This window comes from Panthera pardus, unplaced genomic scaffold, assembly GCF_024362965.1.
Source record: "Panthera pardus isolate Hobbes unplaced genomic scaffold, ASM2436296v1 HiC_scaffold_11, whole genome shotgun sequence".
Taxonomy (NCBI): Eukaryota; Metazoa; Chordata; class Mammalia; order Carnivora; family Felidae; genus Panthera; species Panthera pardus.
Window position 1 is genome coordinate 41393244 of NW_026526666.1, and position 27530 is coordinate 41420773.

Consider the following 27530-nt stretch of genomic DNA (forward strand, 5'->3'; position numbering starts at 1 on the left):
AAGTGCCTCTGTTTTCCTGAGCAAGAGAGGACAGGATAGAGACAGGTCTGCAGCAAGAAAGTGATGGCACACACAAAAGAGTAAAGAACAATTACTTAATAAAGCCACTACTTGAGGGATGCCTGGGTGGCTCAGTCAGTTGGGCATCTGACTTCAGCTCAGGTCATGATCTCACGATTCATGGGTTCGAGCCCCACATCGGGTTCTGTGCTCTCAGCTCAGAGCCTGGCACCTGTTTCGGATTCTGTCTCTCTCTCTGTCTCTCTCTCTTTCTCTCTCTCTCTCTCCCCCCCCCCCCTCTCTCCTCCTCCTCCTCCTCCTCCTGGCTTGCACTGTCTCTCTCTCTCAAAAATAAATAAACATTCAAAAAAATGTAAAGGTACTACTTGATAGCGGTGGGCAAGGTAAAGTGCCCATCATGGGATGATAAATCTTGCAGAGCCTAGCAATAGCAGACAGCTGATTTCCACCCATGGTTCCAACAGGGCTAGGGGAAGCAAGTAGAGTTACCAGAACACTGTAAAAATGGATTGATTTGATGTGAGTTCTGGCCTAAGTAGAAGAACAGGACTTGGTCTCTGCCAAAATCAGAGTTCTACAGAAAGAGAGAAGGGAAGAATAAATATTTAGGCATCCCATCACCTTCCAATATCCTTTCAGTGCCAGCCAACAGCCAGACACAACAAAAATCTGGACAGCAAGGAAGTTCAGGGGAGGCAATCTATAGAAGTCAGCCTTCTGAACTCCAGAGTAGGTCAGAGAATGAGTAACAGTAGACTAATGGTGTGAACATCATTTGGTGAGCCCTCAGAGTCTAGGGTTTGGGGGTGACATGATCCAGGCTTCATCTGAGGATGTTTAGTCTAGTGGCTGTAATCAGAATGAACTCTGAATGGGGAGAGGGAGATGGAGGCAGGGAAACAAACTAGGAAATCATTGTAATGGCTCAAGCAAGGCGGGGAGGAACATAAGCAAGGGGACGCACTCACTATTCATATCAGCCCCTTGTATGGCTCTTGATTCTCCAGCAGGTTGCACAATCCCTGGGCTGTTTACCCTCCTTGCAAGCAGCCCACCAAGTCACAGAGGTGGAAAATAAAGGTCTCCAAACTGAGAAAATGTTTCTGGTGTATACCTTTCAGTCTCCCCCTGATATTCACTTTCTCTCCTTTGCTTTGTGTCTATATATACTGAGCAGAACTAGAGGAAACTAGCCACAGCAACTGGAGGTCACAGAGCAGAGGGCAGTAACTGAGCTTCTTACCACAAAACGCCCCCCCCCACCCAAAAAAAATGAATAGAGATCCACAGGAAGAAAGCCCTGCTTGATTATCAGTCACCATTTCTCCCAAACTGTGACATCTTAATGCTTCTCTGGCTATCCTCCGTCTCTTCATACAGTGACCAAATCCATCCTTCCTGCCTTCTCCCTCCCAAAAACTATCTTCCTTGGGCCCCATCTCAAAGGGACTCATTCTCAGATATTACATTCAAAAGCTATCTGACAACATTTTCTACAACTAGATCAGCACAGAGATGACTAGAAGAAGCTTCATGTGACTCTATAACATACTCTGTAACTCTTGTCTTTCTGCATGAGCAGATGTAGATTCCTTCTTCCAGTGCCACTATATCTTATCTCCAACCCAGCATGCATCACACCACATCAGCACCCAGCCATGGTGGGTGCAGCCAGAGTAGGCACCTGATAGTTCCTTTTACAAGGCAGATAGGAAATGGCTCTGGTTTTATTTTTTGTTTTCTGTTCAGAATGAGACTCTTTTTATTAGTAATATTATTATGCAAAGTTTCCTAAAATAAAAAGAGCCAGTAACTACTTTAGTCCTTAGCTGTTTTCTGAGACACTATGCAGCAAGGCCTCACTGGATTGGGATTTACTTCTTTTCTCCACTGCCTAATTAGAAGCTTATCTCTGCTAAGAGGATTACTTACAATACAGTATCACTGAGCACATGGGGAGCCTTTAAAGATTTGTTCTTCTCTCAACAAACTCCTTGCCACGCTTTTCAAAATCAAAGTGTGGAAGGAAGAAACATCTGAAAAAGAAAAAGGCTGAGTTACCACACACCTAGAAGCTTTTCCCCTACTGACTCATTACTATTTTCATTAGCAACATGAATCAACAATTCCCGATAAATAATTTCTATTCTCAGACTGAAGGGTAAAAATAATACAAAGCAGCAACACAACATGTGTGTGTGTGTGTGTGTGTGTGTGTGAGAGAGAGAGAGACAGAGAGAGACAGAGAGAGACAGAGAGAGACAGAGAGAGACTGTGCTCCCTACACACATACACACACACACACACACACACACACACAAAAGTACACACTCATTCTTTCTAACTGGTCCTAAAACAATCCTGTTTGCACGATTAGAACTGCATTTGAGGATGAGCACTGGGTATTGTATGGAAACCAATTTGACAGTAAATTTCATATATTGAAAAAAAAACGCATTTGAGTCAGAGTTCTTAGAACAAATGAAGAGTTCATGAGAATCTCCCATGCCACCTGTCTGTCTACTCCCAAGGATAACAGAAATACCAGATGGTCCATCCATTAGCTTTTGCTTAGATTCAGGGCTGTTGTGGAGACAGTCAGATGCCCCTAAATGGAAAAGCAAGGCCAGTTGAAGGCCAAAGTGGCAAGAAACCACTTAGAAACCATGTGTGCCCTTGAAACAGTAAATAATACTGTGTGGATTCAACAATTCATTTTGTTGATGAACCTAGGACACATTTATCTTACTAAAAATTTGTCTTTGTTTTCAGACATCCTTTTATTTTTTATTCTTTATTTTTTTAATGTTTATTTATTTTTGAGACAGAGAGAGACAGAGTATGAATGGTGGAGGGTCAGAGAGAGAGGGAGACACAGAATCCGAAACAGGCTTCAGGCTCTGAGCTGTCATCACAGAGCCCAACACAGGGCTCAAACTCATGGACCACAAGACATGACCTGAAGCAAAATCGGACGCTCAACCAACTGAGCCACTCAGGCGCCCCCACACATCCTTTTAAAAACCAATTTTAATGACGCTTTCTTTAATTCTCTATTTGTATCCAGATCTGTTTTCCATACAAAGAGCTACACAAACAAATTATTGGAATCATTACCCTTGATGTAATCTAAGTCTCTTTTATTTGACTATGTTTTTTCTTGACTTTCAGATAAACACATGGCAGTTGCCTTCCCAGTGGAGCCCAGTGCAAAAGGTGGGGGTATGGCCCAAAGAGGTCTAAGATATAGCAGTCTCCTCAGAATGGGTGGGAGATCTCGCCACAGGTAGGAGATGGTTGGTTAGGGCTGCATGGATCTGTGCTGCTACAACCATCATCCAGGCATTTGCTCTTTCATCTTCTGATGGGTGGTTCTTGGCTGTTGGCTTAACTTTCAGAAAGCATTCCACTTTCCCAAGCCTCATGGACCAGCTCCTGCTTTTGCATCTTATTTTCTCTAGCAGAAAGGAAAGGAATCCGTACTGGAAAGCTCTGAGAATAGGGGAGAGTGAGTAAATGGCTTTATTTTCCTCCCTCTAGTGGAACATAAGTTCTTGAAGGGCAGGAGCAGAGGAGAGGTGGTGCGTTACAAATTATTAATGTACTAAAATAAGCCAATCATAGGAGTATCAGGCTTCTTTTCAAATCAAACCCTGGCTTTTCTGAGGAGGAGGAGAATATGAGCAGTCTGTTGAAAACTTTCTTGGTTTTCAACAAAACATCATTATGTTTCGCTTTGTTTTGTTTTTCAAAAAACATAATTTTCCTGGCTGTGATATGAAATGTTTCATTTTATCAGCTGTGTTAGGCAGTTCAGCTATGGCTATAAATGGTCTCTGGCTTTTGTCATTAGAATGAGTTGTTCAAGTGCACGGTACTCAAAGATGATGTCCTCAAACCATTACAAGCAAAATTCTTTCATCCTTAATTCAAGTAAACATGTCTGGAATAACTTTTGAATCTTGGCATGGGCAAGGGTGTTCTCTTAGAGTCACTTTGCGATCAGTTATCTATAGTAATCTCATCCTCATACCCTACCAATCAGTAATGGCATGTGCTTGAAAAGCAGCTGGCAAGGGTCTCACCTACATGATCTATACATCTGGAACAGGGAAAATTAACTGATATTCAGGCATGTGAGAAAAGCCACATGGCAGAGCAGTAATGCACACTGACTCCGGATGTTTGCCTGGATTCAATTCCCATATCTGTCACTTTTTAGGGCAAGTAGAACAAACAATTTAACCTAAGAGTTATAAATGAAAAAGACTTGGATAAGGACTTAGTACATGGTAAGTACTATACTAAGTGTTAGTTATTGTTATTAAGTCAAGATCTTGGCTTTAACAGGGCTTTAAGCCACCACCAAGAGGAATGAAGGATCCAAGTCTTAGTTTTCCTCCTACTGAAGTGGCCAAGTCATCTCCCATGCCATTCACCAGTCCTTGCTTAGGCTGCCCTGTCTTGCCAGTAATGCCACCATACTAAAAACAGTGTTCACTGCTGCCCTCTTCAAACTCTCAGTGCTGCCCTCTCAGTTTCCCGAGTTGATCCTGTTGCTCTTGCAAATATAAGGGAGGATTCTCTTTCACCATTGCTGCATCTCTTCATCAGACTAAGTGTGACCTTGCTCTCTCCATTTTTTAAACATATCACCTATAAAGGGTAGTTGCATCATTTTAGTTTTCTGCAGGACTATCTTTCAAATAACTTGATAAAACCTATAACATGAGTCATGTCAAAAACAGCTCAAACATTCTGCTCAGAAAGTACTTTCCCAGAGGTGAAGAGTTAAGATGGCAGAGAAGTAGGGGAACCAGGATCTCCCTTGTCCTTCAAACACTGCTGTATTGAGGTCAGAACACTTGGAACGCCCAGGAAAGCTATTGGCAGAGTGACAGAAAAATCTCCACAGATAGAGGGAGACAGCTTGGTGGGACAGAGGTACTTGTATGCGAATTAGGGAACATAAAATAGTGTGGGTACTGAGGGGAGGGGTCCCCTTCTGTGGAAAGACAAAAGGGAGAGAAAGAGAAGCTGTGGATTGTGGTTTTGTGTTAGGACAAGAGAAAAACCTCTCCAGACCACAGATTAGGAGACAAGAAATAGAGTACCAGTCTCCACTCGTAGATGGGAGTTTTCAAAAGTGCCCAACTTTCTGCGACTCTCTCTGGGCTGAAGTGCCACTGTGAACATGCACCTGGGGAGAAGGGAGCCAGCCCCAGGGCATGGTAGTGATCTCAGGGGTGCACTCAGAGACAAAAGTTCCCTCTCTTGAGTACTGTGGGAAGAGGGTATATTGCCTCCCCCCCTCCAAGGACAAAAGACCCTGCAAGTGCCAGCCATATCAGCAGGTTGGAGTGACTACCCCAGAACCAAGTTGCACAGTGCGGGACCCTTTAAGTCATCCATCAGGTTTTGAAGCCCAACTGAGCGCCTAAGAGGTATGGGAGACTATGGAGTAGGACAGGCCACCCACCCATGAAACTCTATGAGGACTGGCTGAACAGCGTGCTTTGTGACACTGGGGCAGGGAGGAGAGATTGGGGTGTCACCATTTTTCTTCATGTCACCAACATGGTGGCCTTCATGGAACAGCACAGTGGCCCACCGTGGAGGTGGGACCCACTTACACCAAACCCTGCCCCTCCATGCCTGGCAACTGTTTACTGGAGTGGGACTGATACTGAGCAGATGGCCTCTCCTCCAAACCAGCACAGCCACTGGTCCCAGGCACTAACAGATGACTGTCCTGATGTTTTGTATATTAGTCTGTTGCTTTTTTTTCCTCTCTCTCTTTTCCTTTCTTTCCTTCTCTTTTCTCTTATTTTCTTTCTACCTTCTTCTTTTTGTCCTTTGGAATCCAGCTCACAGTTCCTGATTTGACTTTTGGTCAATTCTTATTTTTTTTTCTTGTTTTCTTTTTTCTCTGCTTTGTTTATCTATTTAATCAGGCATTTTTACTCCATTCTTTTTACATCTTTTCTATATCTCCTTCTTCTTTTCCTTTCTCTCTCTCTGGATTAAGCCTGATAGTTTCTCTGATTCTCTGCTTAGTCTTTTTTTTTTATCTTTTCAAGTACATATTTATTGTCACTTCTGTGCCATTTACACTCCCTGAGGTCAGGGATAGCACATCAGTTTTGCACTATATATGAGAAGTATGGTAAATTGTAAGAGTCATATAAAACAGCATGTGTAAAAGAGGGAAGAAAAGAAAATTGAGACAAATATCATGGACAGCATTTTCTATTAAAAAATGAGTGACTAACATGTATTGAACACTTACTAAATGATAGACTATGTCAAGTGGTTTTATAAGTAATTAATTCAATCAATTATCCTCTCCACAAATACCTATTGAGCATCTACTGTTTGCCAGATATATCTAAATACAGTTTTAAACCAGAGACAATTCTTACCCTTATGGAACTCACATTATTCTTCTATTAATAGTCATAATGCTATAAAATAATAATAAATAGATTTATTGAATGCCACATATATTTTTTTTAATTTTTTTTAACGTTTATTTATTTTTGAGACAGAGATAGACAGAGCATGAACGGGGGAGGGTCAGAGAGAGAGAGGGAGACACAGAATCTGAAACAGGCTCCAGGCTCTGAGCAGTCAGCACAGAGCCTGACACGGGGCTTGAACTTATGGACAGTGAGATCATGACCTGAGCCGAAGTCGGACGCTTAACCAACTGAGCCACCCAGGCGCCCCTGAATGCCACATATATTTTTAAGCTTCTGTTCACATGTGTGTCACAAAAACCCTAACAAATGATTACTATTATGATTTTATAGATGAGAAATTTGAGACTTAGTGTGAGCAAATCACTTTTCTAAGGTCACACCTTACTATGTCTGTGATAACAAATACTATTGTGATAGTTCTGAAACAATAATGGCCATATCAGTCAGCTGTGGTCCTTGCTAAAAATGCCAAAGTTTGAGCTGTACCCTTCAAGATTCTCTTTTAGTTGGTCTAGAGTGAAGCTAAGAGGAGACACGAATGTTAACGGATCTCAATGTTTTGATCAAAAAGCATTTGGTGTGGGGCTCCTGCGTGGCTCAGTAGGTCAGGCATCCGACTTCAGCTCAGGTCATGATGTCAAGGGTGGTGGGTTTGGGCCCCACATGGAGCTCTGTGCTAACAGCTCAGAGCCTGGAGCCCGCTTCAGATTCTATGTCTCCCTCTCTCTCTGCCCCTCCCTTACACTCTATCTCTCTCTCTCAAAAATAAATAAATATTAATTTAAAAAAAAAACATTTGTGTTGGTGATGTCAAGATTGTAAGAAACAAGCCACACAAAGAAAGACAAAAATTGCATGGTATCACTTATGTGAAAAATTAAAAAAAAAAATCAGACTTGTAGAAACCGAGAATAGAAAGTAGAATGGTGGTTGCCTGGTAGCTGGGGAGTGGGGAAAATGAAGAGAGGTTAGCAAAAGGGCATAAACTTTCCATTTGAAGATGAATAAGGTCTGAGGGCCTAATGTATAACATGGTGACCAGAAATCATAATCCTGTATTACATAATTGAAATGTGCTGAGTAGAACTTAAGTGTTCTCACAGGAAAAAAGAAAAAAAAAAAAGAAAGTTACTGCATGAGGTGACGGATGTGATAATTTGATTTGTCATATACCTCAATAATCTGCTTAATCTTTTTATTGCACCTTTCATTTTTTCTTTTTGTATGGGATCAGGTCCCTTGCCCTTTCCTCTTTTCCATGGTTACTTCAATGAGTAATTCAAACCACACCAGATGGACTATCTAAACATTCCACCACTAAAGAGGAGCTTTGTAGACGACTATCCTATGGGACAGGGCAGTGCAACAACAGAGTGCACACTCCACACTCCAAAAACACTTCCTGAAGTGCCAAGCCCTGGACAGTGTATGACCCATTTTTAATATAGTAGTTCTCACACATGCAGAACACATAACAAGCTATTAAAACACATAAAAGACAGAAACCTAGCCAAAATGACAAAACAGAAGAATTCTCCTCAAAGGAAATTCCAGGAAGAAACGATAGCCAGAGAATTGCTCAAAACAGATATAAACCATATATCTGAAGAATTTAGAATAACAGTCATAAGATTAATAGCCAGGCTTGAAAAAAGCACAGAAGACAGCAGAGAATCTATTGTTGCAGAGTTCAAAAACCTAAGAAATAGTTACAATGAATAAAGAAAGGCTATGTGAGATGCAAAATAAACTAGATGCAGTGACAGCGAGGATGGAAGAAGCAGATGAGAGAATAGGTGAAACAGAAGATAAAATTATTGAAAATGATGAAGCTAAAAAAGGTAAGAAAAGTTACTAGACCACAAGGGGAGAATTAGAGACCTAAGTGATTCAATGAAACAAAATAATATCCATATCATAGGAGTTTCAGAAGAAGAAGAGAGAAAGGGGCATAAGGTGTATTTGAACAAATTATAGAAACTTCCCTAATTTGGGGAAGGAAACAGGCATCCAAGTCCAAGAGGCACAGAGAACTCCTCTCAAATCAACAAAAATAGGTCAACACCATGACATGTCATGATGAAACTAGCAAAGTACAAAGATAAAGAGAGAATTCTGAAAGCAGCTAGGGACAAACAGGTCTTAACCAATAAGGGTAGACACATAAGGATGGTAGCAGACCTGTCCACTAAAACTTGGCAGGCCAGAAGGGAGTGGCAGGAACTATTCAATGTGCTAAATAGGGAAAATATGCAGCCAAGAATCCTTTATCCATCAAGGCTGTCATTCAGAATAGAAGAGACAAAGGCTTTCCCAAACAAAAACTAAAGGAGTTCCTGACCATGCAACCAGCCCTACAGAAGATCCTAAGAGGGACTCTGTGAGCTGAAAGCAACAAAGACTACAAAAGACCAGAGACATCACCACAAGCACATATCCTACAGATACCACAGTGACACTAAATCTATATCTTTCAATAATCACTCTGAATATAAATGGACTAAATGCCCAGTCAAAATACATAGGGTATCAGAATGGATTCAAGAAAAAGATCCATCTATATGCTCTCTATAAGACACTCATTTTAGACCTGAGGACACCTCCAGATTGAAAGTGAGGGGATGGAGAACCATCTATCATGCTACTAGACGGCAAAAGAAAGCCAGACTAGCCACACTTTATCAGAAAAATTAGATTTTAAAACAAATGTTGTAACAAGAGATGAAGAAAGGCAATATATCATAATTAAGAGGTCTATACATCAATAAGAGCTAACAATTATAAATGTTTATGCCCCCAACGTGATACAGCCAAATATATAAATCAATTTGTCATAAACATAAACAATGTATAGATAATAATACCATGATGGCAGGGGACTTTAATACTCCACTTACAACAATGGACAGATCATCTAGGCAGAAAATCAATAAGGAAACAACAGCTCTGAGTGACATATTGGACTAGATGGACTTAATAGATATATTCTGAACTTTTCATTCAAAAGCAGCAGAATACATTCTTCTCAAGTGCACATGGAACATTCTCCAAAATAGATAACATACAAGGTCACAAAATAGCCCTCAACAAATATAGAAGGATTGAGGTCATACCATGCATATTGTCAGATCACAGTGCTATGAAACTTGAAATCAGTCACAAGAAAAAATTTGGAAAGCCCCCAGATACATGAAGGTTAAAGAATATTCTACTAAAGACTGAATGGGTCAACCAGGAAATTAAAGAAGGGATTAAAAAATACATGGAAGAAAATGAAAATTAAAACACAACAGTCCCAACTGTTTGGGATGCGGCAAAGGCAGTCCTAAAAGGAAAATACATTACAATTCAGGCCTATCTCAAGAAGTAAGAAAGGTCCCAAATACATAACCTAACCTCAAACCTAAAAGAACTAGAAAGACAGCAGCAAAGAAAACCCAAAGCCAGCCAAACAAGAGAAATAATAAAGATTAGAGCAGAAATAAACAATATAGAATGCAAAAAAAAACACAAAAAACAGTTAAACAGGTCAATGAATCTAAGAGCTGATTTTTTGAAAGAATAAACAAAATTGATAAACCCCTAGCCAGACTTCTCAAAAAGAAAAGAGAGAGGACCCAAGTAGATAAAATCACAAATGAAGGAGGAGAGATCACAACCAACACTACAGAAATACAAACAATTATTAGAGAATACTATGAAAAATTATATGCCAACAAACTGGAAAATCTGGAAGACATGGACAAATTTCCAGACACTCACACACTACCAAGAATCAAATGGGAAGAAATAGAAAATTTGAACAGACCCATAACCAGTGAAGATTGAATCAGTTATCAAAAATCTCCCAACAAATAAGAGTTCTGGCCTACATGGCCTCCCAGAGGAACTCTACCAGACATTTAAAGCAAAATTAATACCTATTCTTCTCAGCTCTTCCAAAAATATACAAATTGAAGGAAAGCTTCCAGACTCATTCTATGAATACAGCATTACAATCAAACAACAAAATAAAATAAAGTGAATCCACATTGACAAAGAAGTCAAATTTTCACTCTTTGCAGATGACATGATACTCTACATGGAAAACCTGAAATACTCTGCCAAAATACTGCTAGACTGATACATGAATTCAGCTAAGTTGCAGGATATAAAATCAATGTACCGAAATCAGCTGGATTTCTATATGCCAATAATGAAGCAACAGAAAGAGATATTAAGGAATCAATCCCATTTACAATTGCACCAAGAACCATAAATACCTAGGAATAAACCTAACCAAAGAGGTGAAAGATCTGTATGCTGAAAACCACAGAAAAATTATGAAAGAAATTTAAGAAGACACAAAGAAATGGAAAAAAACATTCCATGCTCATGGATTGGAAAAACAAATATTGTCAAAATGTTGATACTATTCTAAGCAATCCACACATTCATTGCAATCCCAATAAAAATAGCACCAGCATTCATCACAGAGCTAGAACAAATGATCCTAAAATCTGTATGGAACCACAAAAGACACAAAATAGCCAAATAATGTTGAAAAAGAAAACCAAAGCTGGAGGCATCACAATCCCAGACTTTGGCATGTATTACAAAGCTATAATCATCAAGACTGTATGGTATTGGCACAAAAACAGACAAGTAGATCAATGGAATACAATAGAAAACCCAGAAATGGACCCACAAATATATGGCCAACTAATCTTCAACAAAGCAGGAAAGAGTATCCAATGGAAGAAAAGACAGTCTCTTTAGCAAATGGTACTGGGAAAACTGGATAGCAAATGCAGAAGAATGAAACTAGACCACTTTCTTACACCATACACAAAAAAAAATTCAAAATGGATGAAAGACATAAATGTGAGACAGGAAACCATCTTTGACCTCCACCACAGAAACTTATTTGACATGTCTTCGAAGACAAGGGAAATAAAAGCAAAAATGAATTATTGGGACTTCATCAAGACAAAAAGCTTCTGCACACCAAAGGAAATATTCAACAAAACTAAAGGCAATTGACAGAATGGGAGAGCATATTTGCAAATGACATATCAGATAAAGGATTAGTACCTAAAAATATAAAGAATTTACTGGGAGGAACCAAGACAGCGAAACAGCATGGAAGTTTTTTTTGCATCTTGCATCCATGAAAAACAGCCAGATCAACACTAAACCATCCTGCACAACTAGAAAACTGATTTGAGGATTAACACAACAATCTGCACAACCTAAACCACAGAACTCAGCAGGTACATGGCACGGAGAGGTGAACTGGAGAAGAGAGAAGCCGAACAGGGCAGGGAGCTGTTTTTGCTTACGGAGAGAGGACAGAGACAGGGGGAGAGAATGGGAAAAGCACCCCCCAAAAGAGCAGCTGGAGAGAAAATGGAAAAGTGGAAACAGCTACTTTTAGACTGAACTAAAAAGGGAGAAAGGAGAAAGTAGAGGGTTTAAATTCCATTAAGACTCTATAAAAGGGGAGGGGGGGGCACAGAGTCTGAAATGCCACAGCTCAATATCTGGCAATGCTCTAGTCAGAAGGGCTAATTCCCAGGAGAAGAGTGGGCTCCGGGAGACCCTTGGGCCACATGGGGAAAAGCAGCAGTTCCACTGCTTGAAGAACATTTGGTAGAGGCTGTGCAGCCACCCAGTCCCAGCAGATCCCAGAGAACAACCACATTCACTGGTGCTGAAACAAGGTTGTTAAGGGTGAAGACTGGTGCCAGATGTGTGTTGTGATTTTCCATAATCCCTGAAACGCTGCTGCTATACAATCACGTGAACTTTTTCTGGGGCAGGCTGGCACCCAGCTGCAGTCTCTGGGCATTGGCAGCAGTATAGTACTGCAAACGTTCCTGGGTGGGGCCAGCACCTGGCCATTGTTCAGTGAGACCCTCCCCCAGAGGATCTGAATGGGTCAAAGCCACAGTCCCTCAGAAATGAGGGATTGGGAAACACAGCTGCATTGGAGATAAAACTCAGGAGGGAGGTGCCACCTGGCAACCTAATGGCTTGGTCACAGACAGTGAAAAAGTGGGGAGTGGACTAAAGCCAGAGACAAAAGATGGGTGCACGATTGTTGGTTGGGGAGAGCACAGACTTCCAATACTAGAGACTACGTAGCTATGTGATGCCATTTTCACACCTCCAGCACATGTGCATGCACACCTACAAGTGCCACAACAATCCACCCCAGCAAGCTAAGCAGCGCCATGTAGTGGAGAATGGAGCCATTACACTAAGCCCTGCCCAACTGGACCAAACTCACTCTTCAGGAACACCACAAATCTCTTCGCCTGCTTAGTTTATGGACTATAAACTACTTCATAGTTTGACTTCTAGGGGAAAATGATGTAATTTCAATTGTATTTCAGTCTGTTTGCTGGTCCACCTATTCACTTTTCTTTTTCTTTTTTTCTTTTTCTTTTCTTTTCCTTGAATACAGAGAGAAAAAAATTGATTTTATTTTCAATTTTAGTAAAAATGTTTTTCTTTACTTTTTCTACTATAATTTTTACCTTTTTGTAAATTTTTCAAATTCTATTTTACTTTCATTATTTCATTTTATTCTATTTCATTATATTCATGTTCTCAAATTTTCAAACGTTTTCCTTCTTTTTCTTGTTTTTCTTTTTTTCCTTTCTTTTTTTTTCCTTTTTTCTCTATAAAGCTCATTTCAATAACCAGACCAAAACACACCTAGGAACTAGCATCATTTATTTGATTTCTGTGTGCGTGTGTGTTGTTTTTAATTTTTTAATTTTAATTTTTTTCCTTATTAATTCCTTTCCTTCCCTCAAAATTATGAAATGAAGGAATTCACCCCAAAAGAAAGAGCAGGAAGAAACAACAGCTAGGGACTTAATCAACACATATAAAAGCAAGATGTCTGAACCAGAATTTAGAATAACAATAATAATAATACTAGCTGGGGTCAAAAATAGATTAGAATCCCTCTCTGCAGAGATAAAAGAAGTAAAATCTAGTCAGGATGAAATAAAAAATGCTATAACTGAGCTGCAATCTCAAATGGATGCCATGGCGGCAAGGATGGAGGAGACAGAGCAGCGAATCAGCAACATAGAGGACAAACTTATAATGAAGCAGAAAAAAAGAGGGAAACTAAAAAAGAGCACAATTTAAGAATTAGAGAATTCAGTGACTTGCTAAAAAGGAACAACATCAGAATCACAGGGGTCCCAGAAGATGAAAAGACAGAAAAAGGGGTAGAAGGTGAGCAAATCATAGTGGAAAATTTTCCTAACCTGGGGAAAGACACAGACATCAAAATCCAGGAAGCACAAAGGACTCCCATAAGGTTCAAGAAAAACTGACCATTAGCAAGGCATGTCATAGTCAAATTCACAAAATAGTCAGTCAAGGAAAGAGTAATGAAAGCAGCAAGGGAAAAAAAAGTCCTTAACCTACAAGGGAAGACAGATAATGTTTGGAGCCAAAGAAACTTGGCAGGCCTCAAAGGAGTGGCAGGATATATTCAATGTGCTGAATCAGAAAAATACACAGCCAGCAATTCTTTATCCAGCAAGGCTGTCATCCAAAATAAAAGGAGAGACTAAAAGTTTCCCAGACAAATAAAAATTAAATCAGTTCATGACCACTACACCAGCCTTGAAAGAAATTTTAAGGGGGACTCTCTGAGAGGAGAAAAAATGAAAAAAAAACCCACCAAAAGCAACAAAGTCTAGAAACGACTAGAGAATGCCACCAGAAACTCCAAGAAATATAATGGCAATAAAGAAACTCTACAAGAAACATAATGGCAATAAACTCATAACTCTCAGTACTCACTCTAAACGTCAATGGATTAATGCTCAAATTCAAAGACATAGGGTAACAGAATGGATAAGAAAACAAGAGCCAACTATATGCTGTTTACAAGAGACCTACTTTAGACCTAAAGACATCTTCAGATTGAAAGTAAGGGGATGGAGAACCGTCAATCATGCTAATGGTCGACAAAAGAAAGCTGGAATAGCCATACTTATATCAGACAATCTAGACTTTAAAATAAAGACAGTAACAAGAGATAAAGAAAGGCGTTATATCATAATTAAGGGGTCTATCCACCAAGAAGACCCAACAATTGTAAATATTTATGCGCCAAATGTGGAACACCCAAATATATAAATCAATTAATCACAAATATAAAGAAACTCATTAGTAATAATACTGTAATAGTAGAAGACTTCAACACCCAACCCACAGCAATGGACAGATCATATAAACAGAAAATCAACAAGGAAACAATGGCTTTGAATGACACACTGGACCAGATGGACATAACAGATATATTCAGAACATTTCATCCGAAAGCAGCAGAATATACATTCTTCTCCGGTGCACATGGAATGTTTTCCAGAATAGATCACATATTAGGACACAAATAAGCCCTCAACAAGTACAAAAAATATTGAGATCATACCATGCATGTTTCCAGACCACAATGCTATGAAACTCCAAATCAACCACAAGAAAAAATTAGGAAAGGTAACAAATACTTGGAGACTAAAGACCATCCTACTAAAGAATGAATGGGCCAACCAAGAAATTAAAGAGGAAATTAAAAGGTACATGGAAGCCAATGAAAATTGAAACACCACAGCCCCAAACCTCTGGGATGCAGCAAAAGTGGTCATAAGAGGGAAGTATATAGCATTCCAGGCCTTCCTAAAGAAGGAGGAAAGGTCTCAGACACACAACCTAACCTTACGCCTTAAAGCTGGAAAAAGAACAGCAAATAAAACCCAAAACCAGCAGAACACAGGAAATAATAAAGATTAGAGCAGAAATTAATGCTATTGAAGCCAAAAAAAAAAAAAAAGAATAGACGAAATCAGAAGCTGGTTCTTTGAAAGAATTAACAAAATTGATAAACAACTAGCCAGTTTGATCAAAAATAAAAAGGATAGGACCCAAATAAATAAAATCAAGAATGAAAGAGGAGACAGGGTGCCTGGGTGGTTCTGTTGATTGAGCAACTGACTTCAGCTCAGGTCATGATCTCATGGGTCGTGAGTTTGAGCCCCGCACTGGGCTCTGTGCTGACAGCTCAGAGCCTGGAGCCTGCTTCAGATTCTGTGTCCCCTCTCTCTCTTCCCCTTCCCCACTCATGCTCTGCCTCTATCTCAGAAATAAATAAACATTGAAAAAAAGAATGAAAGAGGAGAGATCACAATGAACACAGCAGAAATGAAAACAATAATAAGAGAATAATATGAGGAATTATATGCCAATAAAATGGGCAATCTGGAAGAAATGTATAAATTCCTAGAAACATATAAACTACCGAAACTGAAAGAGGAAGAAACAGAAAATTTGAGCAGACCCATAACCAGTAAATAAATTGAATTAGTAATCAAAAAATCTCCCAAAAAACAAGAGTCCAGGGCCAGATGGCTTTCCAGGGGAATTCTACCAAACATTGAAGGAAGAGTTGAGAACTATTCTCTTGAAGCTGTTCCAAAAAATAGAAATGGAAGGAAAACTTCCAAACTCTTTCTATGAAGCCAGCATTACCTTGATTCCAAAACCAGACAAGACCCCACTAAAAAGGATAACTGCAGACCAATTTCCCTGATGAACATGGATGCAAAAATCCTCAACAAGATATTCGCCAACCGGATCCAACAATATATTAAAACAATTATTCACCATGACCAAGTGGGATTTATACCTGGGATGCAGGGCTGGTTCAATATCCACAGAACAATCAATGTGCTTCATCACTTCAATAAAAGAAAGATACTCTCAATAAATGCATAGAAAGCATTTGACAAAATACAGCATCCTTTCTTGATAAAAACCCTTAAGAAAGTAGGGATAGAAGGATCATACCTCGAGATTATAAAAGCCATATATTAACGACCCAATGCTAATATCATCCTCAGTGGGGAGAAACTGAGAGCTTCCCCGTAAGGTCAGGAACAAGACAGGGATGTCCACTCTCACCACTGTTATTCAACATAGTATTGGAAGTCTTAGCCTCTGCAATCAGACAACACAAAGAAATAAAAGGCATCCAAATCGGCCAGGAGGAGGTCAAAATTTCACTCTTCGCAGATCACATGATACTTTATGTGGAAATCCCAAATATTCCACCAAAAAACTTTTAGAATTTATCCATGAATTCAGCAAAGTTGCAGGATATAAAATCAATGCACAGAAATTTGTTGCATTCCTATACACCATCAATGAAGCAATAGAAAGTGAAATCAAGGAATTGATCCCATTTATAATTACACCAAAAACCATAAAATACCTAGGAATAAGCCTAACCAAAGAGGTAAAAAATCTATACACTGAAAACTATAGAAAGTTTATGAAAGAAATTGAAGAAGACACCAAAAAATGGAGAAAGATTCCATGCTCCTGGATAAGAACAAATATTGTTAAAATGTCAATACTACCCAAATCAATCTACATATTCAATGCAATACCTATCAAAATAACACCAGCATTCCTCACAGGGCTAGAACAAACTATCGCAAAATTTGTATGGAACCAGAAAAGACCCCAAATAGCCAAAGCAATCATAAAAAAAAAAAAATCAAAGCAGGAAGCATCACAATCCCAGACTTCAAGCTGTACTACAAAGCTGTCATCATCAAAGCATTATGGTACTGGCACAAGAACAGACACTCAAATCAATGGAACAGAAAAAGGAACCCAGAAATGGACCCACAAACATAAGGCCAACTAATCTTTGACAAAGCAGGAAAGAATATCCAATGGAATAAAGACAGTCTCTTCAGCAAGTGGTGCTGGTAAAACTGGACAGCGACATGCAGAAGAATGAACCTGGACCACTTTCTTACACCATACACAAAACAAAAAACAAAAAACAAAAACAAACAAACAAACAAAAAAAACTCAAAATGGATGAAAGACCTAAATGTAAGAAAGGAAGCCATCAAAATCCTTAAGGAGAAAGCAGGCATAAACCTCTTTGATCTTGGCTACCGCAACTTCTTACTCAATACATCTCTGGAGGCAAGGGAAACAAAAGCAAAAATTAACTATTGGGACCTCATCAAAATAAAAGCTTCTGCACAGCAAAGGAAACAATCAGCAAAACTAAAAGGCAACTGACAGAATGGGAGAACATATTTGCAAACGATGTATCAGATAAGGGGTTAGTATCCAAAATCTAGAAAGAAATTATCAAACTCAACACCCAAAAAACAAATAATCCAGTGAAGAAATGGGCAAAAGACAGGAATAGACACTTCTCCAAAGAAGACATCTAGATGGCCAACTGACACAGGAAAAAATGCTCAACATCACTCATCATCAGGGAAATACAAATCAAAACCACAATGAAAGACCACCTCACAGCTGTCAGGATGGCTAACATTAACAACTCAGGCAACAACAGATGTTGGTGAGGATGCAGAGAAAGAGGATCTATTTTGCATTGTTGGTGGGAATGCAAACTGGTGCAGCCACTCTGGAAAACAGTGTGGAGGTTCCTCAAAAATTAAAAATATAATTACCCTATGACCCAGCAATTACACTACTAGAAATTTATCTAAAGTATACAGGAGTGCTGATTCAAAGGGGCACATTCACCCCAATGATTATAGAAGCACCATCAACAATAGCTAAATTTTAGAAAGAGCTCCCATGTCCATCAACTGATAAATGGATAAAGAAGACTGGTATATATACACTATGGAATACTACTCAGCGATGAAAAAGAATGAAGTCTTGCCATTTGCGACAACATGGATGAACAACATGGATGGAAACACAGATACCATATGTTTTCACTCATATGTGCAATTTGAGAAACTTAACAGATGACCATAGAGGAAGAAGGAAAAATAAGATACAAACAGGGAGGCAAACCATAAGAGACTCTTAAATTCAGAGAATAGACTGAGCGTTGATGGGGGTGGGGTTGGAGGGGTGAAGATAAAAGGTGATGGGAATTAAGGAGGACACTTGTTGGGATGAGCACTGGGTGTTATAGGTAAGTAATGAATCACTGGGTTCAACTTCTGAAGCCAAAACTGCACTGTATGTTAGGTAACTTGACAATAAAATAAAAACTTAAATTACACTAAAACAAGAAAAAATATGTATGTATGTATGTATGTATGTATACATATACAAACAAACAAACAAACAAAAAGTCTTTTCACACTAATTAAAAAATTACTCTTCCAGGGAAGTAGTGAAGGTATCTTGATCTCTCTCATAAATCAGTATCATTACACTTTATGCATGCCCCCACACACACCCATCAACACACACTAACACACAAGTATACATATGTGCACATACATAGTCTTGTACAACAGCTTGCTGGAGAATTTTATCCAGCAAGGTCCTCCTTATCTTGAGGACCAATCAACAATTCCAAATTCTGTATGCAATATTCTCAAGGGCACCTATCAAGTTCATATGTGTTATATGTCTATCTGATCAATTAAATTGTTGGAAGCCATTACAGTGACATTTAACATAAAATTTTGTGTACCACCCTTTATTATTTAAAATATTCCCTTGTTATCACTAAGATGAAGAATGTCTGCAAAGCAGATAGCCTCTGGTCTCAAGAATCAATGAAAGCAAGTCGGTTTGCCTCCATTAAGATCAAAGATCAAAGAACGGTACAAATATACAAACAGAAGTCCATAATAACAAGTCCAAACAGTGTACAGGGGTAGCCTCAAGGTTGGTGCATGAGCCTTGTAATCAGAAAGACTAGGATTCAAATCCCGGTATGGACACTAATTAGTTTCTGACCTTCAATTTTCTTACCCAGTCTGTGCATCAGTGTTCTCCTCTGTAGGATTCAGATACTAATACTGCCTTCATAGATATGTTGTAAGGATTAAGTGAGAAAATTAGGTAAGCCATTTGGTGCAGTACATAGTAAGCATGTGTTTAAAAGCTACTATTTCCTGATGAGAATCATTCACGATGGATTCTAAAATAAACCAAACAGTTCTTATCTAGATAAGATCTTCAAGATGGTTAGTGAGTTACTGGCCAGGTGCCATTTTACCCTCTTTCCAGATACCCAGATACCTTGATAGTGTGATTTGCAAAGCACCACAGAGCAAGGCAACATAAGTCAAAATAGCCAGATATTCTATCAGACAAGCCCAGCCCTTAGGGAAGAGTCTAAGGAAAGGATGGCAAAACTGAGTGTGGGATGGAGCTTTCAAAGTGAGGCAAATTCACTCAATAAATAGTTACAGGACACCCGTGCCAGGCACTGTTCAGAGCTGAGAGTACAGCATGAATGAAAATGGGCAAAAATTCTCCCCTGTGGAGTTCACACTGTAGTTCAGGGAAGCAGAAAATAAACAACTAAATTAATAAAATATAAAATATATAATATGTCTGATGGTGATATGTGCTATAGAGGGAAAAATGCAGCAAGGCATGGGAATAAACAGAGCCAGGATGGATAATACTCTCTCAAGATAAAGCAGAAAAACCCATGCATTACTCCATCAATATCAACTCCCCTGGCCCTTGATCCACAAGTAACTGCAGATGACCACACCATTAATTAATACTCAGTAACTATTTTTTGAGTGAATGACATGTCTCAAGAGAAAACCAAAATCTCGAAAATAAAGCAAACTTTACATACTTGTGTCAACTAAGTAGAATTAGTGTCTGGTACACTTAAACACTCAATAATAGTTGTTGCATAATTCAATGTCTTAGCAAGTAAATGAAAGGATTACAGGTTTTCAGGAAAAGCAATCACAGCTCCATCCACAGAGCCAGGCTGTGTTGTATAGTGACTGCAACATCTATAATTTGAATAACATGTGCCTGATTGCTCACCCATACCTGGCATTCCTCTAAGTACTTTACATGGATTATCTCCTTTGAGCCTTTCAATAATACTGGAGATTCAGGGGAGGAGCCACCCAGTAAAGGAGTTGTGAAAGCCTTCTCTCTTGAGTGGTGCCCTTCCCTGTGGAAAAGTGCATCCTTATCAGTCAATAAGTTGGGTCCTGAGTCAACTTCAGAACACTGATTCTGATCACCAATCCATCAGGTGCTCTTCAAATTGTCAAACACCGATGTTCACAATCTTTCTACCCAGCTGCCAGCTCTTCTCAGCAAACCACTGTTTCTGATAACCCTCCAGTCCAGACTCAGAACTTAGTATCTTTTCTCTTTCAATCATTCTATTGGTGTTATCCAGCACTCACTGTATCCAAACTCTAGAAGCAATAAGAAGGTCCATAAGTTTACAAACAGACCAAGAAAAAAAGCTGAACACTTTATATTTTTTTTTTATTTTTAGAGAGAGACAGAGAGAGTAAGCAGGAGAGAGGGGCAAGGGGAAAGAGAGAGAGAGAATCTCAAGCAGGCTCCATGCCCAGTGCCGAGGCCAACAGGGAACTTGATCCTACGACCCCAGGACTATGACCTGAGCTGAAATCAAGAGTCAGACATTCAATCAACTGAGCCATCCAGGTGCCCCAAGAAGGCTGAACACTTTAAAGTGAAAGAAAGAAAGCAAAGTAATGAACTTGCCCTGTGATGCAAACAACAGGTGCAAGAGAGGACTGAAGACTTTGATTCATACGTTTGGAGGATGATTTTGATTCCCAGGTTGGAGAACCACTCAAGTTGGGAGGACAGAGAGGTCCTGCAGGTTGGTATAGGCAGCTTCACATGGCTGGGAGAAGAGCTAGGTGGAACTGTGTTCTGGTTGCACAAAAGAAAACCCCCAAAAATGAGCCACAGGGTGAGCCTCATCAGCAGCTGCTTGCCAAGCAAAAGCTGGTCCCAGACAAATCCAGTAGAACCCATGCCTGCCAGCTGGATCCCATCTTCAGTATTTAGGAGATGAAAATCAGTGCTGATTTACAAGAAGTCAGAGCTACCGAAAACCCAAATGCTAATTAAGAGAAAGAAGATTAGATTTACCAGGAAAAACAAGTTACTACAGAAGTAAGGATGTAACCAGTTCTGGGAACGAACAATGCCCACTTCATACTTTTTTCCAGTGTTTTAAAAGGAAAGAGGCAGCATTTAGTAAGGAAGTGGAGGCAATAGTGCAGATGCACAAAGGAACATAACTGGAGGGAGGGGGCCTCATGCCCCTGTGCCATATGTGGTCCAAGTTCAATGCTAATCTGATCCTGTTGCTCTCCTGCATATACCCTTCAGCAGCCTCCCACTCCCCTTCAATTAAAGCCTGAACTACTGGGGCGCCTGGGTGGCTCAGTCGGTTAAGCGGCCGACTTTGGCTCAGGTCATGATCTCGCGGTTCGTGAGTTCGAGCGCCCCGTCGGGCTCTGTGCTGACCGCTCAGAGCCTGGGGCCTGTTTCCGATTCTGTGTCTCCCTCTCTCTGACCCTCCCCTGTTCATGCTCTGTCTCTCCCTGTCTCAAAAATAAATAAAACATTAAAAAAAAATTTAAAGCCTGAACTACTTCACCTGGCCCATAGAGAGTTGCAAAATCTGGTCCTCTCAGTGGCTTTATCTCACCCTTCACTCTTCCTTACATATATTCTGAACTTCTCTCATGTCCTCACAGGTGCCTCCATCCCCCTAGCCATTGGGTCAGTGCATGGAACACTCTTCTCCTTCCTCTACCCATCTTCATCTGACTGCCACCTGCTTATTCTTCAGATCTCCGCTTAAATATCATTTCCTTGAAAAGGCTTTTCTTAGCTTCCTCTAGGTTAGATCCCTTGCTCTCTTCTCATAATCCCTATATTTCCATTTCCATAATACTCATCAACTTTGTGATTAGTACTGATTTATTTATCAGTCTTCCCTTGTAACTAGAGACCTTTGTAAGTGCTCATTAAACACCTGTTAAATTAATCAATTGATTGAAGTAAAATTTATTTTGTGAATCTAGATGCTTCTTTCTCCCTGAATTCTAAATTGAAAGAAAAAAAATTAGGAAACATCTCAGGAGAGAAGAAAAAGGACAATTCCAGCAGTTTAGGCTTTATGATCATCCCATACATTTCCTCACTAGTATGTGCCCACCCAAAACACATTCTATATAACTACCTTCCCACCTATCCCTTCCCTTGCACCCAGATATATTATCTTTCCTCTTTCTAATTTATTGTCACTTCCATTCATTCAATGAACATTTATAAAGCAATTTCTGTGTGCCTCATACCGACTCTAAAATTTTTGTTTTCAACACTTCCCAGTTGATGATTTAGGAACTGACTGTAATAAAAATGCAGGTATAAGCAATTTCCTTTTATTTCAGGGGGTAAAAAAATTGGAATTCAAAAATATATTTAGTGAAACCTTAAGGGGAAAAGTTATGAATCTGAGTTGATGGCAACAGAGAAATCAAGATGAATTGTCTTAAACTTCATTATTTCATTGGGTCACAAGTTTTTTAAAAGTTGGATGTTGTTTCAGACATGGTTTTATCCAGAGCTTTGTATAGTCACCAGGCTCTGGTTCCTTTGGGATTCTCTAGGCTCTACTCAGCTTCCCAGATCTCGCTTCTTCCAATACACTGGCAGAGAAGCTCTTCACTACCTCACACAAAAGAAAAAGAAAGCCTTCTTCCCAGGAGCCCCCAGCAAAAATAATTCCTGCCCATCTCTGTGGCCTGAATGGGGCCAGATGCTCATCCTGGAACCAGTTAATGATACACACTGTTTGGTTTAAGCCTGTCAGGAGCCACCTGTGAAGCCAAAAATGGTGCGCATTCCATGCTGGCTGCACAGCTAAGCAAAGTAGAACATATCCTTAAAGGAAAAAAATGAAGGTTATTGAAGAAATGAAAAAATAGATCCCAAAGAAGCAATCAACAGCTGCTTTCCCAAAGCAGCACTCAAGATTTTCCCCTTCACATGAAAAAATATGTCACCATTCCTGTGTAGCTTATAGAATCCCCACTGGTTAGAATTATAAAGAATTATACAGATAGAACACAATCCGTCTCCTTCATATTACAGCAGTTAGGGCTGGGAAAAGTGAAGTAAACTGTACCCAGGTTACACATCTAGTTAATGCCATTGAAAGGAACATAACCCAGGTGTTTTTATTTTTGATTCAACATTCCTTCTTGTATGTCAATACTACACAATCAGGGCAAAATGAGACCATATGATGTGTCATTTCTGTTATTCTCTAAACATAGAGTTTATTTGCACAGAGAGTATGTTTGTTGGGTTTATGAGAAGGGGGTAAGTAGGAAAAGATGAAAGAATGGAAAAGAGAACAATTTTAATATCTTTTTAATTTTTTTTATTTATTTTTTTTTAATTTTTTTTTAACGTTTATTTATTTTTGAGACAGAGAGAGACAGAGCATGAACGGGGGAGGGTCAGAGAGAGGGAGACACAGAATCTGAAACAGGCTCCAGGTTCTGAGCCATCAGCCCAGAGCCTGACGCGGGGCTCGAACTCACGGACCGTGAGATCGTGACCTGAGGTGAAGTCGGACGCTTAACCGACTGAGCCACCCAGGCGCCCCATAATATCTTTTTAATTTTAACTCACACAACTTTCTAACACATATATTGACCCAAAAACAAGAACTTTTCTCAGAGCTAATTTGACACTAGGACATTGGTAAAAAAAGAATCCAGTGCTCACTTCAGGAGCACATATTCTAAAATTAGAAAGATACGGGGAAGATTAGCACAGTCCCTGCGCAAGAATGGCACACAAATTCATGAAGTGTCCCATATTTAAAAACAAACAGCAACAAAAAGAATCAATATAATAACAACAATTAGGTTTGTAAATCCTGGTCCTAAGGCTGGGTGCCATTTGGAGAAAAGATGGGTTGCTGGCTCTGTTCTCAACAGTTGTTGTATTTGAGACCTGCCAGATAATGTCCATTTGTAATGAACTTGATACAAGGAGGGACTCTTCAAAGTAAAGAGAAAGAACTCGTGCTAGTCAATTAAAAATCACAGAGCAACCTGTGCCCTGTAGCCTGTGAACTCTCCTCCAGATCACAGAACTGCATTTCATTTACAGGGCAGACCAGCTAGCAAGGGCTAGCTTTGGGAGTGGGAAGAATAAACAACAGATAACCAAAAGTGCCCTTCTAGAGCCTACCTGGCAAATCTATCCATAGTATTCACACCTCCTCCAGATATGGAGGCAACAGCACACTTAGAGAGTACTTGTCTTAAACCATTATTTACCATTACTACCTCAGTAAGAATTAGTTTAATTAAAATTTTGCTCACTTTGCTGCCCTACTGCCCTGTTCAGACTGCTCCTAGCTTCTCACCCTCCTCCAGATCTTGCAGTCCACACTCACCTTCTAAATATAAGTTGAATTGTGTAATTACACTGCTTAAAACACTTTGACAAATTCAAGTGTTTCTAGAATAAACGTTGCCTTGTTAAGATGATCCACGAGGTCCAGAACCCACTACCCATCATCTGTCCTTTGTTCTCACCACCCAGAGTCCTGATGCCACCTCCCAAGATACCTTCATTTTCATTTCTTCTTTCCCCTATCCTAGCTGTTTTCTCCACTTGGAAAGCCCTTCACTACCTTGACTATAGAGCACATCCTGACTAGGTCATAAGTCCCAGGGAAAGATTATCTCTCCTCTCAATTACCCTAGATAATTTCCCCTTCAACATCCCCTATAACATTGTAGTTAGGTCTTTTTTTTTTCTTTTTTTTTTTTTTTCCTTTTGGTCTCCTCCATTGAGTTGTTAGCCATTGCACAGAGTAGATGCCCAGTTAATGTTTGTTGAGTTGGACTGAAATCAGTCATTTAATCTCTCTCTTACCTTCAAAGCAGAATCAAATCACACTTTCTTCCAAAATACGTCTTAAATTATTCTAACTCTAGGTTCAGTCTATGTCTTGAGTCAATCTGGTTATTCCCTCTATTTAATGCCAAAACTACAAGTGCAGCCCCAAAGTCAACTCCCAGGACCAAGTGTGAACTGAGCCAAGAGACCTTTAGGTAACTCTAGTCCACATTCAAGAGCTTAGCATCACCCACCTTTGCCCACTAATCCCAACTTGCATTTATTTATTTGTTTGTTTGTTTGTTTGTTTGTTTAATAAATACCTGAAAGCCTACTTTTTGCTAAGCCCTATATTAAGTACAAAAGAAACGTGGATAAAGAAGTTATGAACCCAACCCTCAGGGAGACCACAGTCTCAATGGGGAAGGTGGGAGGTAAACAGGAAACCCTGTTACAAATCCTCTATCAGATCTTGCCCAATCCCCAGTCTGTCTGCTTCATTTCTTGTCCTTGGGATTCTTTTTGCCTTGATTCTTATTCCAGAAACCTCAACTCTCTTTCCAGACTGAGATCTTTCAATCCTACTACTGGGATAAAAGCTTTGTCCCTAGATTTCTTTTCCATGTAACCACCCCTTCTGCAAGCCACTCTTGAATGAGAGAGGAAAAGGTAACTTCTTTATAAGGTCACTGATCCTTTGTATCAGGACTCTGATGTGGCTTTCAAGTCTAGCATCTAATATTCTTTAACCTTAAAGTATATAAGATCCAGAGAAGCCAAGATGCAGAACAGCATGGAAGTTTTTTGTGTGTCTCACATCCATGAAATACAACCAGAACAATACTAAACCATTCTGCAAACATAGAAAACTGATCTGAGGATTAACACAACAATCTGCACAACCTGAACCACAGAATTCAGCAGATATACGGTTTGGAGAGGTGAACTTGGGGAGAGAGAAGCCACAGAGGGAAGGGAACCACTTTTGCATGCATAGAGAGGACAGAGACGGGGGGGGGGGGGGGGGGGATACGGGAAAAGCAAGCCTCCCCAAAAGCAACTGGAGAGAAAGTGGAAAATTGGAAACAGCCACAGGGACTGAACTAAAAAGGGAGAAAGAAGAGGGTTTAAATTCCATTAAGACTGTAAACGGGGAGCACAGAATCTGAAACTCTGCAACTCGATACCTGGCGGTGCTCTGGTGGGAAGGACGAATCCCCAGGAGCAGAGTGTGGTCCAGGAAGTTCTCAGGCCACATGGGAGAAGCGGTTCCACTGCTGGAAGGACATTTGGTAGAGGCTGTGAGGCCACCTGGGCCCAGCAGACCCCAGAGAGTGGCCACATTCGCTGGTGCTCGAACAAGGTTATTGGGGGTGAAGCCTGGTGCCAGATGTTTGTTGTGATTTTCCATAATCCCTGAGGTGTTGCTGCTAAACTGTCTTGCGAACTTTTTCTGGGGTGGGCTAGCACCTGGCTGCAGTCTCTGGGCATTGGCAGCAGTATGGTCCCACAAGATTTCCTGGGTGGGACCAGCACCCAGCTATTGTTCAGTGAGACCGTGTGCAGAGGGGCAGAACAGGTCAAAGCTGCAGTCCCTCAGAAGTGAGGGGCCAGGGAAGGCAGCCCCATCTGAGACAAAACTCAGGAGGGAGGTGCTGCCTGGGGCTTGGTCACAGACAGTGTGGAAGTGGGGAGTGGACAGAAGCCAAAGGCTAAGGATGGGTGCATGATGGCTGATCAGGGAGAACAGAGTTCCAATACCAGAGACTCGTATTAGTCTGGGAGACGCCATTTTCACCGCTTCTGCACATACGCACCTACAAGCACCACAACAATCCATCCTAGTAGGCTAGCAGCGTCATCTAGTGGAGAATGGAGCCGTTACACTAAGCCATGCACAACTGGGCCAACCTCGCTCTTCAAGAACACAAGTCTCAACGCCCACTTAGTTCATGGACTATAAAGCACTTCAAAGATTGACTTCTAGGGGAAAACGAAGTAGTTTCGTTCGTATTTCAGTCTGTTAGCTGGTCCAACTATACAATTTCCTTTCTTCTTTTTTTTTTTCTCTTTTTCGTTTCTTTTCTTTTTCCTGAATACAGAAAGAGAAAAAATTCATTTTTATTTTCAATTTTTATTTAAAAAATTTTTCTTTAATTTTTTTCTCCTATATTTTTTACTTTTGTGTAAACTTTTTCAAATTCTATTTTACTTCCATCATTTAATTTTACTCTACTTCACTGTATTCATTTTTTCAAATTTTCAATCAATTTCCTTTTTTTTTTCTTTTTTCTCTTTTTTTTCTCTAAT

General features: G+C 40.0%; 1 protein-coding gene and 1 non-coding gene across 3 annotated transcripts in view; one reads left to right on the forward strand and one right to left on the reverse strand.

Annotated features, from left to right (window-relative positions):
- GIPC2 (GIPC PDZ domain containing family member 2) overlaps positions 1 to 27530 on the reverse strand; it is a 445972-nt gene that overhangs the window by 253571 nt on the left and 164871 nt on the right. For both annotated transcript variants that reach the window (XM_053893514.1, XM_019413908.2), the window contains exon 6: positions 1954 to 2057. In XM_053893514.1, the coding sequence (XP_053749489.1) occupies positions 1963 to 2057 (95 nt within the window). In that variant the 3' untranslated portion in view covers positions 1954 to 1962. The remainder of the gene's footprint in view (positions 1 to 1953; positions 2058 to 27530) is intronic.
- LOC128775961 (U6 spliceosomal RNA) lies at positions 24085 to 24191 on the forward strand. Its single transcript, XR_008420939.1, has one exon. It is a non-coding gene; the product is annotated as a U6 spliceosomal RNA (small nuclear RNA).